Source organism: Cyprinus carpio, chromosome A21 (assembly GCF_018340385.1).
Source record: "Cyprinus carpio isolate SPL01 chromosome A21, ASM1834038v1, whole genome shotgun sequence".
Classification (NCBI taxonomy): Eukaryota; Metazoa; Chordata; class Actinopteri; order Cypriniformes; family Cyprinidae; genus Cyprinus; species Cyprinus carpio.
In genome coordinates, this window is record NC_056592.1 from 1,127,111 (window position 1) to 1,141,363 (window position 14,253).

Here is a 14,253-nt window from a genome sequence, read left to right on the forward strand (position 1 = left end):
TAATTTTGGAAAGGCCTCTCCTGTCCTTCTGTCATGATGCTCTGCGCGCATGCGCAGATCGCTCCTTGATCATGATGAACAAACCTACATTCTCATATTTCGCAGAGTAATGATTTCTGAACATTCAGCTGCTGCTTTCATATTCTATATGCATCATGCATTCGATTCTAACAAACAGACTTAAGATTTAAAGCTCGTTTTTAACATTTATCCTTCAACATTTGCATTGCACAGACGGCTCTTAATAGTGGAAAAAGGTTCCTCAGATTATTAAAATGTTCTTCATGTCAGAATGTATTATTATTTTTTTTTATTTAACAAAGAAAAACTGCAGTTATTATAGTTAACTACAACTAAAATAATAAAAAAAAAAACTTGGGAAAAAAAACCTTAAACCGAAATAAAATAAAATTTAAGAAAAACTTGTTATGTGTGTGTGTATTTGTATAAATAAAAAGTAATTCAAAATAATAAATTAAAAAGTAAAAAATATATATGTTTAATAAAAACAATAACACTGATGTATGGCATTGTTGTAAAAACAGCTTATCACAGTTTTTATTTTGACATTATTTTGAGATTTGATGCAATTTCGTTAAAGGAATATTAGCTGAAATCTACTCACCCTCAGGCCATCCAGGTTGTTTCTGCATTAGATTTGTAGAAATGTAGCACTGCATCAGTGTCTCAGCAATGGATGCTCTACAGTGAATGGGTGCCGTCAGAATGAGAGTCCAAACAGCTGATAAAAACATCACAATAATCCACAAGTAACTCCACACCACTCCAGTCCATCAGTTAACATCTGGAGAAGACAAAAGCTGAAACAAATCCAGCATTAAGACGCTTTTAACTCAAATAAGAGTCCATATTAACACTTCCTCCAGTGAAAAACTCACCTGTTGTCTCTCACATCAAAATCCAGCCACATATTTGTTCAGAGCTGATTTGGCTTGTAAATGGTGCTTGATCTGTGCAGATTTCTCTCCTGATTCAGACCAGAACACTTTTACACTAGAGGAAGAGTTATTAATCCACACACATGGATTATGGACTCGTATTTTAGCCAGAACCGATGGTTTGAAGTTAAAATGTTGGATTTGTTTCTTACAAACACGCAGCTTTTGGCTTCACAAGACACATTTTGCCATTAATTTGGATGACAAAATGTGATTGAAATGTAAACAGCTGCACAGTTACTGCAGATGTATACACAGCAGCATGAAGACTGTATAAAGTGTAAGTAAAGCACTGTGTGTTCTGTTGTTGTGGTTGTGTGAGTCTGTGCCGCTGTCCTTGGTCCTGATTTACTCCTCTGGCAGTTTCATTTCCAGTCAGTAATCAGACGCTTTTGCTGCAGTCAAGGTTACATACCAGGAGTCATTTTGGTCCAGCACGTCTTGTGGACGATATGACCATATGTTACTCAGCTTTACTATGAGTCATTTGAACTTGTGCCAGTGAAGAGAGAATATACGCCAAAACTAGCAGAACCACATTCAAATGTGTTTTAACCCTTATTCTGTGCTGAAAATCCTTCACCTAATTTGGTTTTCATGATCAAAAATGAGCAGGCTTTTAAAATAACAGTTTTATACTACAGTTCTATCTGATCCTCGAATCTGATTGGCTGAGAGGAGTGCAATATTCTAGTGATAGCACTCCAACCGTTTCACCGTTTGTATCTCTCCGCTTGCGGTATTTCTCACAGTGTCATGGCGGACGCCCAAATCCACTATAATATTATAAATAAAATTTTGTTTTTGTGTCACAGAATGTAGTTTTAAGAGTTTTTAGGTAAGAATGTAGTTGTTTAGACTTCAAATATGCAGTTTGTTAATAAAGATAAGGTCTATTTGAACATTTGTGAACTCCAGGCCGTCAACGGGTGTTCAGCGCTCATGAACCCATCGAGAGCAACCTCACCTCAACCAGATCTTCTGGAAATCACTGCTGGCTCTGATGTCTCTATAGTGGTTAAACATGAGCTATAATTCATTTTGGGTAAATCTAACGGGAGGTCTTTGCTCTCAACAATCTATAATTTGTTCCAGAGCAAATAGTTTCGGCTGAGAGCAAAATCTCTTCACGTTATATTTTATATAACTTCAGTGCTGTATATCAGAGCACTGCCTTTGTACTTTTGACTGAATTGCCTAGCAACTTTTATGATGGCTGTTCTTGTTGTTTATTAAATGTTTTTATTCAATAAATAATATGTAATATAAATAATAGTAGTATATAGCATTGGGAAACTTTGGTGATTTTAGTGACATTGTTCCACCATTAGTTTTTCTGAGTGAGTCCGCAGTAAAGACTTTTATATTGAAAGAGACTGAAACAGGGTTGTAAACAAGGAAGTTCTTTTAACTTCCAGCAACAGCTTGTAAGACGCAGTTAACAAATGATCAGCGGTGTCATCAGAAATCACCCTTAAAAGATGAAACACAGTACTAAAAACACATCACTCCCCTAAAATCAAAAACAGACAAATAGGCGGGACTGAATATGAGATCGAGCTGAAGAATGAATGCTGTATCAGATCACACTCTCAGTCCATCTCTCTTTCATAATACAGAGAGCTTTTAATAAAGTGTTAAAATAAGCTTTCAATGAAGCGACTCAACGTTCCCTCGTTACTAAAGTTCTAAAGTAACGTTTCTGAATTAGTAACAGATCCTCAGCTCAGCTGTTAAACTGTCAAACTGAGATTTGAATCTGTGGTGGAAGAAAGTAGTTCCGCATAAAAGAGGTTTTTAAAGACACTTCATTGTTGTTTTTCTTATGCATTTACACACTTGTGCCGTCAAACTGTTGTATAAACACAACATCACACTCGTAGCCGTGAGATATGGCTGTAAATCAGCACAGATATGATTATCTACAGCCGAATCACAGCCGTGCTGATATACAGCCATATCACACTGCTACTCCTGTCATATTGCTCTTATATAATATAAATAAAATACTTTTAAAATTCTTTTTAATTCTTTTATGCAAAATGATTTTATTCTTTTTTAAAATAACAGTAAAAGAAAACTATGCTGAACCAGTGTTATTTTTATATCATTAATATTCTATTATAGTTTTTATAAATATATATATTTAAATCTGCTTTATTTCCATACAGTAGGTAAAATGAACTGATTTCACGTCAGTGCATATCATTTATATGTCAATGAAAAACTCAAAATAAAAAATGTCACATTTTTGTACAAAATTTTAATTAAAAACAAACAAAACTAAAAATAATATGTATTTAACCACACACGAAACAATATCACTGAAAATCTAAAAAAAAAAATTTTGCACACCAATTTATTTCACTGTACCAAAATCCAGATCAACAATCTGGCTTGATATGTGACAGATATTTGAAAATTGTGATGACACTAGACTCCCCCACACCTCAGGATGCAACAAACAATAAAAAAACAACTCTAATAAAACAAACAGACTCAGCTTTAACAAACGAGAGTGAGCAAACGAGCAGGCGTGGAGTGTAAAAGCGGCTGTTTAATTAGAGCAGCCATCGACTGCCCCGGGCACGGGCTGACTGACAGCGGTCTGGATGGGTCTCATTGATCGGAGCCTCTTTCAGCAGCTGCCGTCAGTGGGACGCCGCGATCGGGCCGTCCTGTGATGTAGAACAGAAACAGCGTTTCTCATTTCCTCTGTCTCTGCATCTTCTCATCAGGTCACAACTTGCCATGAAGTTCCTGGATCCTGCATTCACATCGCTGAATAACGCGCTCAACGAGAACCTGCAGGAGTCCAGCAGCTGGAGGTTCAACAAGAGCACTTATTTACTGCAGAGGTGAACCACACACACACACACACACACACACACACACACACACACACACACACAGTGAAGAGGATTTTAATACTAGTTATTCAGAATAATAATGAATATTAGCCAAGGTAGATGGCATATTTAATTTGATGTGTATATATATATACACACACACACACACACACACACACACACACACACACACACAATATTTCTCAGAATATTAAAACATTAAATGACATATTAGATGTATATTAAATATTAATATAAAATATTTTTACAATTCTTTAAAATTATTCTATTTTTAAAATAACAAAAAGACAAGATTTTAGATTATAAATATTAATATTTTAAAAAGTTAGTTTTAAGATATGATTTATATGATTTATTATGTCCATTTGTTATTAGAATGTCAACTTTCACATGTATATGAAACATTAAATATGATTAAAAACATATTTTAAAATAGTAATATTAAAACTATGGTTGTTATTGTGGTTCTTAATTTTATTTTCAAAAGTTTAGTTTTCAAAAATGACTGATAACATTTGCTAATATTAATAAAATTAAAAAAAAACATAAAACAAAATCACAAACAAAACAAAAACATCAAATTTTAAAAAAGAAATAAAACATTAGTACTAATACTCATATGGATATGTAATATGAAATATTATTAAACATGAATATTTTTAAATAGTAATATTAAAATTATGGTCATAGTTATTGTTCCTGATGTTGTCACACCCCTGGACTCATTATGTGTGTTTTTGCCCCTGTGACCCAATTTCTGTCTCCCGTGGTTGGTTAATTTGATTCCAGGTGTGTCTAGTTTTTTTCCCCATGTGTTCCTTGTCCCCATTAATTTAGTCATTCCTCTCACCTGTGTTCCCAAATCTTATATATAAAGGTCCTAGTCTGTTTAGTCTGTGTTTGTCAGGTCTTATCAAGTCAGTACGTGTTGTCTTCCTCCTGTGTTCCATGTTGGGATTACCCCTGTGTTGGATTAATAAAGATCCTCTCGATTATTCTCGACTCCGTGTTCCTTCTGTCGTCCGAAGAAGGCCCTCGAGCGGAATTCGCTGCATTTGTGGAGTGGACACTGGTGAGAAATGGATCTCCGTTCCCCACCTGTTCCCAGGGATTGATCGCCAGTGCCACTCCGGACCCAGAGCCCAGCCCACCACCTCCCCGATGTGTGGAGCACATGCCCGAGCCCACCGCTGACGGAGAGCCAGAGCCCGCCACGACCGACCAGCCATCGCCACATAGAGCGACAGAGCTGAGGATTGCCACGGAGCCAGTAGCCATGAAGTCAGTCCAGGTGTGTGAGCCGGCAACACCGCCTGCCATGAGGGAGAAAGACACAGACAGGGTGAGCGCGGAGAGGAGCTCCGCCCCCTGCACCACGGCTGAGGGTGAGCTGGATATGGCACGCCAAAGGGCCAAAATGAGGAGGTGGATCTTATAGACTGGGAAGCGTAACTGGAAGTTGAACTGCCCCCTCTTCTCTCTCCGTCATCTCCACTGGTCCCGTCCAGCCCTCCTTTGTCCTTGGTTTCCTCGTCCAGCCCTGAGGGGGCTTCCAGTTCTCCAGTGCCTGCTCCTAGAATGTGCCCTCCTGTGGGCGCTCCTCCAAAATGCCCACCCTCCCACCTGCTCATGCCTCCTCCACCGCTGTGTGTCTGGCAGCCACTCTGCTCGCCCGTAACGGAGACTCCCATCATTGCACTGCGAGGTCCGCAGGACTACCATCATCCAGCGTCGCCATGGTCAGAGACTCCCTCACCTCAGCCTCCAGGGCCTGGACTCCGCCTCGGACCGTTGACCCGTCGGCTCCACTATGTCTCCTAGCTCCCTCCTCTCCGCCGTGGCCCGGCAATCCAAAAGCTCCGCCTGGCTCCCTTGTCACTCCGGCTCCGCCTTGGTCTGGCGTCGACCATCCTGTGCCTCGGGACTCCACTCCTCTGGCTTTGCCTCGTCCCTACATCACTTTGGCTCCATCTGGCTCCTTCATTCCCTCGGCTCCACCTTAGTCCTCTGTCGCTCTGGCTTCACCGCGGCCTCCCGGATCCACATCTCCGCGTTGGTCACGGCGCCATCGGTTCCGTCTAGGACCTCCGGATCCTCCCCGTCACCCTGGCTCTTCGGCTCTCCATCGCAGCCTTGGGCTCCTCCTCCACCTGCTCCGCCGCCGTTGGTCTGCCCCTGGAGTTGGTGGCCATTCCTCCTCCATGGCTCCTCCCACTATCGCCTCCACCTTGGGCCATCGTTATGGCTGTGGCCTGGGTCCTGCTGGGCTCCTGCTGTTTCAGGTCCCTCCTGTCTCCTATCTGGCTCCTTCCTCAATGGTCTCTGTCTGGCCCCATCCCGGGGGTCCGTCCTCCACCAGAACCTCCTCCCAAGTTCCCACCCATGCCTCACTCTGTTTCTACGGTGCGAGGTTGCACCTTCCGGGATGGGGGAGTAATGTCACACCCCTGGACTCATTATGTGTTTTTGCCCTGTGACCCAGTTTCTGTCTCCCGCGGTTGGTTGACTTGATTCCAGGTGTGTCTAGTTTCTTCCCCATGTGTTCCATGTCCCTGTTAATTTAGTCATTCCTCTCACCTGTGTTTCCCCAATTATCTTATGTAAAGATCCTAGTCTGTTTGTCGGGTCTACAAGTCAGTATGTGTGTCTTTCTCCTGTGTTCCATGTTGTTTTTACCCCTGTGTTGGATTAATAAAGACTCTCTCAATTATTCTCGACTCCGTGTTCCTTCCGGCACAGTAGTGTGACAGATGTATTTATTTTTTTTAAGAGTTTATTTTTAAAATACGATTAAATGTATAAATATGATTAAATATGTCAAATCAATGCCAGAATTTTTTACAATTTTTTTGAAATTATTAAAATGTCAGTTCTGACGTCATAAATATTATTAAATAACATTTTTAAATAGTAAAACTATGATAATTGTTATTGTTCTTGACGTTTGTTTATTTTAGTTTTTAAATATGATAAAATTAATAAATTAAATTTATCAAATCAAATGGGCAACATTTCTGAAAAACACTTTTTTTTTTTAATCTTAAAAGTAAATTCTCATGTGTGTATGTAGTGTTAAATATTACTAAAAATTTATATTTTTAGTAATTAAAAATACTAAGGTCTGTCATGAAACTCTAGATGGTGCAGGCTGATGGGTCCTTAATGTAACTGATGATATTCTTAGCAATAAACGACTTGTCACAAGCTGATTGGTTCCCATTGCATAGGCAGCCAATGAGCTTGCTGCTTTACATTTAAATGGCTGATTAGCATTCGCTTGAGCATTGCAACATGCTTTCAGAGTTCTTCTGAAACCCTTCCCCAGCTCCACCTGTATTGATCTGCTACAGGTTATTTTATATGCTATTTTTGCAGCAGCAGTATGTCTTAAATACTCACAGCACCATATCGGCTTATGTATTGGCAGTAGCAAGTTCCTGTACTTGCTTGCAGCAGCAATAACCTACAAATACAGCAAAAACCAACAGCAGCAGCAGTAATGTACAAATACAGCAATAACTAACAGTAGCAGCAATAATCTACAAATACAGCAATAACTAACAGCAGCAGCAATAATCTACAAATACAGCAATAACTAACAGCAGCAATAAACTACAAATACAGCAATAACCAACAGCAGCAGCAGCAAAAATTTACAAATACAGCAATAACCAACAGCAGCAGAAGCAATAATGTACAAATACAGCAATAACCAACAGCAGCAGCAATCTACAAATTCAGCAATAACCAACAGCAGCAGCAGCAAAAATTACAAATACAGCAATAACCAACAGCAGCAGCAGCAATAATGTACAAATACAGCAATAACCAACAGCAGCAGCAGCAAAAATTTACAAATACAGCAATAACCAACAGCAGCAGCAGCAAAAATTTACAAATACAGCAATAACTAACAGCAGCAGCAGCAATATTCTACAAATACAGCAATAACCAACAGCAGCAGCAGCAAAAATTTACAAATACAGCAATAACCAAAAGCAGCGGCAGCGTAGTAAATCTATTCTGCCAAGACCAAATAGATTAACATTGTCATATCCATTACCATGCTAAAATTTTCCCAAAGTTCTCATGATAGAACTATCGTTATATAGTAGTTGCCCTTGATGTGTGTTTATGCATTTATTTTTATAGTGTTAAATGTATCAAATCAAATGTACAAAAAAATTAAAAAAAAAAAAATATTTTTAATTCTTTAAACATCAACTTTCACATGTGTTCTTAATATTAAATATTAATGAATATGAATATTTTTAAATAGTTACATTATAGTTGGCGTTCTAATCCTTTTACCCTTCTTTTTTCTTATTGATTCGCTCATTTCATGTTGTTGCATCTGTTTTTCAGTAAAGAGATCGCCCAGTACATCGACGTCCCGCACAACTTCACGCTGACCAAGAGCAGCGTCCGTGTGGGTCAGCTAATGCACTACGACTACTCCAGCCACAAATACGTCTTCTCCATTGGCGAGAACCTCAAGTCTCTGCTCCCGGACTCATCTCCCGTCCTCAACAAGCGCTTCAACACCTGCGCGGTGGTGGGAAACAGTGGCATCCTCACCGGCAGCCGCTGCGGCGCACAGATCGATAGCTACGACTTCGTCTTCCGCTGCAACTTCGCGCCCACCGAGGTCTTCCGTCGCGACGTGGGCCGCCGGACCAACCTCACCACCTTCAACCCCAGCATCCTGGAGAAATACTACAACAACCTGCTGACCATCCAGGACAGGAACAACTTCTACCTGAGCCTGAAGAAGCTGGACGGCGCCATCCTGTGGATTCCCGCCTTTTTCTTCCACACGTCGGCCACGGTCACGCGCACGCTGGTGGATTTCTTCGTAGAGCACAAGGGTCAACTGAAGGTGCAGTTAGCCTGGCCGGGAAACATTATGCAGTACGTCAACAGGTGAGATCTTACGTCACGTTTGAGAACTTAGCTACTAAAAATAATACTGAGAATAAAAATACACAGTTAGTTAATCACGGTTATTTAGCTCAAAAAATTTAATCACAATAATTAATCACATTTTACTTTTTTAATTTTATTTTATCATTGCACTTTCACATAAGCACACATCACGTCGACACTCGTGGTTTGCTCGCAGATTTAGTCGCAGCAAACAACCGTGTGAAATAAAAAACAGACTTACATGTATGCCAGTGTTTTTATAATGATAATAATTATAATTTGTAATATTTTAAAACTAAAATCTTTATAAATAAGAAAGCTCTTAAATAAATAAGTAACAATAATATTTTATATATATATATATATTTGCTTTTATATTTTTTATATTTTTTTTTCTTGAGAATTTCTTAAATTATTTCAAAAAAAGAAATAAATAAATATTAAAAAAATGTAACATATCAGCCTGATATTAAACTTTATTAATATTTTGAAAACTAAAGTTAAAAATAAATAAAATAAATGAGAATTATTAAAGAATAATTAAAAAACTAACTTTTTTTATTTCTTAAACTCTTTGAATAACTCTTAAATAATAATAATAATAATAATAATAATAATAGAGTTTTATTAATTTATTTTAATCATCTCTTTAAATAACTTAACAATATTAGAAAATTATTGCAAATTCATTAAAGCTTATTATTGCAAACCACAACCATCAAACCTTGTGGAGGCTCCTTACCAATGCAAATGTCTCATTATAATAATTATGCTTAATAACTAGAGAGAAGCAGAAATTGTGATCATGATTAAATTCATGGTCTGTAATGGGAGAGCCCGTGTTTTAATTATAAATTTATTTTAAATGTTCAAAATATTTTGACATTTGATTTGATAGACAAAATGTTATGTTAAATAAAGTTATTCAACTTTATTAATAATATTTTAAAAGTAAAATCTAAATAAATAAATAAAATGTTAAATTAGGGGTTTTTACTTTTAAGAATTTTTAAAATCTCAAATAAATAACAATATTAGAAAATTTTTACAAACCAATTAAAGTTTTTTTTTTTGAATTTCAGCTTGATATTAATAAACTTTATTAACAAATTTTTTAAAGTTTTTGTAAGTAAATAAATAAATAAATGACAATAGAAATAATATAATATAATTTTAAAAACAATTTAATTTTATTAATAATATTTTAATACAAGTCTTTATAAATAAGTAAATAAACAAACAAATAAAGGTAAAATCGTTTCTTAAATAAATAACAACAATAGAAAATTCTTCAAAATAGTTTTTAGGGATTTCCTAAACTCTTTCAAAACTCATTAATAAATAAATAAAGAAATAACAATATTACAAAATGATTGCAAACTAATTAAGAGTCTTTTTTAATACTTTCAGCCTGATATTAATAAACATTATTGATATTAATTTGAATACCAAATAAATAAATAGAAACTATTACTAACTGATTAAGTTTTTTTTTATGTCTTAAAGAATTTCTTAAACTCTTTGAAAATCTCTTAAGTAAATAAATAACTATAATAAAAAATATTGCAATCTCATTGCAAAATCATTAAAAGCTCAGAATGATTAAAACACCTAGAAATGTTCAAAATGATTTTTAATTGAGAAATTGAAGGTATGTTCATCATAGAAGAGGTGTATGTATTAAACCTGTTAATATTATGGAGTAAATGGACCTGTAGAAAACAATCACACACACACACACACACACACACACACACACGTGTTGCCCCAGTAGTGAGTGTTGTGTTCAGTGACTCTATTAGAGATGCTGGCTGAACTAACCTTGCTCTGAGCAAAACACACACACACACACACACACACACACACACACACGCACACACACACACACACACACACACACAGGAGCTGATGACCTTCATGGGTGTGTTGACACTGTTTTCCTGCAGATACATGTGCCACTTTGGGTGGAACGCATTAGTTTTGTTTCCCGGGGGTTTCTGGGTAAATGCTGTTCAGTGTGCACTGGTTTATAGCCATTAACTTTATATGAGGATATTTGTCTTAATTCACTATTCATATAAAGCTGAAGTTTGGCAAAGGTCTTGGTGACCGTGTTCACAGGTAAATAACAGCTGAGATCAGCCTGAGACATTAGGCTTTACCTAAATTACTAAAATCTTACATAATCATGCCCAGGTCATATATATAAAAAAAGATAAAACAAATGAATGAATGAATGAATAAATAAATAAATAAAAATTTTTCTCACACAATAATAAAAACCATAATGAAAAAAATACATAATGGAAAAAATAAAAAAAAAAACACATAAAAAAAAAAAAAAATAAATAATAATGTTTTATATACACAGTTTGTTAAAAAAAAAAAAATATAATAATATAATTTTATTAAGGGTATTCGAAAAAGTCACACGTATTACAAAAAAATCACAGGTTTTGTGTTGGAATGAATAGATGAATAAATAAATAAATAAATAAATAAATAAATAGGTTTTAAAAGAAAATGAAGCCTTAATTTAGGACCATTGACTTATTTTCATTGAGACTTTATTTCAGTATTATGCCTTTTATTCTTGTTTACAGTTAAAAAATGGAAAAAGAGGTTTTATATTCATTGGTTTATAAAACAGCAATTTTGGTTAATCCTATATCCAGATTTTATTAATAAAAAAAAATCTCATTGAAACAGGGTTTTTAAAACTAAACATAAATATATATAAAAAAATAAAAAATAAAATAAATATAAAAAAAATATATATATATAATATATACTTATTTTATTTATTTATTTATTTTTATTTTTCCTAATGATAATGTGAACGGAAACAGAAATGTGTCTTGTGTGTCTGCAGGTATTGGAAGACGAAGCAGCTTTCACCGAAGCGTCTGAGCACAGGGATCCTGATGTTCACGCTGGCCTCGTCTCTGTGTGAACAGGTGCACCTGTACGGATTCTGGCCCTTCGGCTGGGACCCCAACACGGGCAAGGAGCTGCCCTACCATTACTACGACAAGAAGGGCACCAAGTTCACCACCAAGTGGCAGGAGTCTCACCAGCTGCCCACCGAGTTCAAACTGCTCTTCAAGATGCATGCAGACGGCGTCCTCAAACTCAGCCTCTCCCACTGCGCCTGAGGTCAGAGGTCAGGGTCAGAGGTCAGCGGTCAGGATGCAGGGTCCTTCGGTTTGGCTAATGGACGCTTGTTGTGATTGCTGTGGATTTTATTTCTACAACCGTCAACTGTGGTGTTATCAGTAACTAATGATATCAGTGTTAGTATTGAGGCGATCAGTGATGGAAAGGAAAGTTGGGGACACTTTACAATAAGGTAACATTAGTTAATGCATTAACTAACATCAACTAACACATTTTTAACCTTAGTTAATAAAAATTGGTTAATGTTAGCTCATCCATACAGCAAAAAAATACAATAATAATGTTTTTTTTTTAATATATACAGTACAGACCAAAAGTTTGGAAACATTACTATTTTTAATGTTTTTGAAAGAAGTTTCTTCTGCTCATCAAGCCTGCATTTATTTGATCAAAATACAGAAAAAAAAAATAACATTGTGATATATTATTACAATTTAAAATAATTGTTTTAAATTTCTTATACTTTAAATTATCATTATTTCTGTGATGCAAGCTGAATTTTTAGGATCATTATCACATGATCCTTTAGAAATCCATTCTAATATGATGATTCATTATCAAAGTTGGAAACAGTTCTGCTGCTTAATATTTTTTCAGAACATGTGATACTTTTTAAGGATACTTTGATGAATAAAATAAAAAAGAAGAAGCTATGTTTTTAAAATATAAATATTTTGTAATAACAATATACACTACTGGTCAGTAATTTGGGGTCAGTAATTTTTTTTTCTTTCTTTTTTTTCAATAAAATCAATACTTTTATTCAGCAAGGATGTGTTAAATTGATAAAAAGTGATAGTCAAGAAAATATATTATTAGTAATATATATTATTAGAATTTTTTTTTTTTTTTGTAGAATAAATGCAGTTCTTTTTAACCTTTTATTGATCAAAATATATTAGACAGCAGAAACTGTTTCCAACACTCATAATAAATCAGAATATTAGAATGATTTCTAAATGATCATGTGATAGACTGGATGTTACATGTGACACTGAAGGGCTGAGAGTAATGATGCTGAAAATTCCCCAGCTTGCATCACAGGAATAAATTATTTTTTTAAAGTATATATTCAAATAGAAACTATTATTTTTAGTTGGCAATAATATTGCACAATATTACTGTTTTTTCTGTATTTTTGATCAAATAAATGCAGGCTTTGATGAGCAGAAGAGACTTCTTTCAAAAACATTAAAAATAGTAATGTTTCCAAACTTTTGGTCTGTACTGTACATATTTCACAATATACAAAAATGGTCCAAAAATAATTTTAAAAATATATTCACATAAAAAAATCAATCAGTCAATCAATCAATCAATCTATTAATTAATTTTAAATACATTTTAAAATATACAAAGAAAAATTCCCAAAATAATTATATTTGTGTAAATATATTCCAATATATAATTTGGCCATTTTTAAAAAATATAAAAAAAAAAATAAAAAAATAAATTATATATATAAAATACACACAATAACATTCCATACAAATAAAACCAAAAAAAAAATACATTCACATAATTGAATATTTGAATTTAGCAAATGGAAATATATTTGTAAATGTATTTTGTAACCCTTAAATACACTCTGAAATATATTTTTGTATAAGAAGGTTGAAACTAAATTTTCTTTTTAATTAAAAAATATATAAATATTTTATTGAGTTTCACTGTTATATATATAATTGTTTGTTTTTTTTGCTGTATGAGCATGTCTGTTAAATAAAATTATTAGTATTATTAATACATTTGATTTTAATAATGTATTAGTAAGTGTTAAAATTAAACAAAATCAACAAATGCTTTAGACGTAGTTTTTTTTTCATTGTTAGTTCATGTTAACTAATACAATTAACTAATGTTAAGGAATGGAATATTCCTGTAAAGCTGTATCTGCTCAAAGCTTTTATCAGTTCAACGGATCAAAACAGCATCATTTTACAATATAACCGGAATATAATGCAAATATTACTGAATATAATGCTGTTCTTTTGAGTATTTATCTACAGACCAGAAGATAAGGTGGACTCAAGTAAATAACCACCTAGCAACCAATGACAACACCCTAGCAACCGCTTAGAAACACCCTGGCAATGATGCACAACTCGACTTCTGCACCACTCAGTCACGTTTTTCTTCAGAAAGTCTAATTTTGTAAATAGAAGGGCAAAGACGGCGCTTATTTTCTGCATGCCGAGTCAAGGCTGGATTACTAGCTCATGTTGTTGAATTATTATATATACACACACAGTTAAGTCTACTAATCAGAGCATTTAATTAGACACAGCCTGTGTCAATCAATCAGATGGGCGGGGCTTCAT

At 35.0% G+C, this 14,253-nt stretch overlaps 1 protein-coding gene across 1 annotated transcript in view; it reads left to right on the forward strand.

The window, feature by feature from the left end:
* Positions 1–12,255, forward strand: part of LOC109075476 (sia-alpha-2,3-Gal-beta-1,4-GlcNAc-R:alpha 2,8-sialyltransferase-like) — a 12,895-nt gene extending 640 nt beyond the window's left edge. Inside the window, exons 2-4 of the mRNA XM_042778495.1 lie at positions 3,698–3,817; positions 8,195–8,752; positions 11,628–12,255. Coding sequence (XP_042634429.1) covers positions 3,698–3,817; positions 8,195–8,752; positions 11,628–11,910 — 961 coding nt within the window. The 3' untranslated portion in view covers positions 11,911–12,255. The remainder of the gene's footprint in view (positions 1–3,697; positions 3,818–8,194; positions 8,753–11,627) is intronic.
* The last annotated feature ends 1,998 nt before the right edge of the window (positions 12,256–14,253 follow it).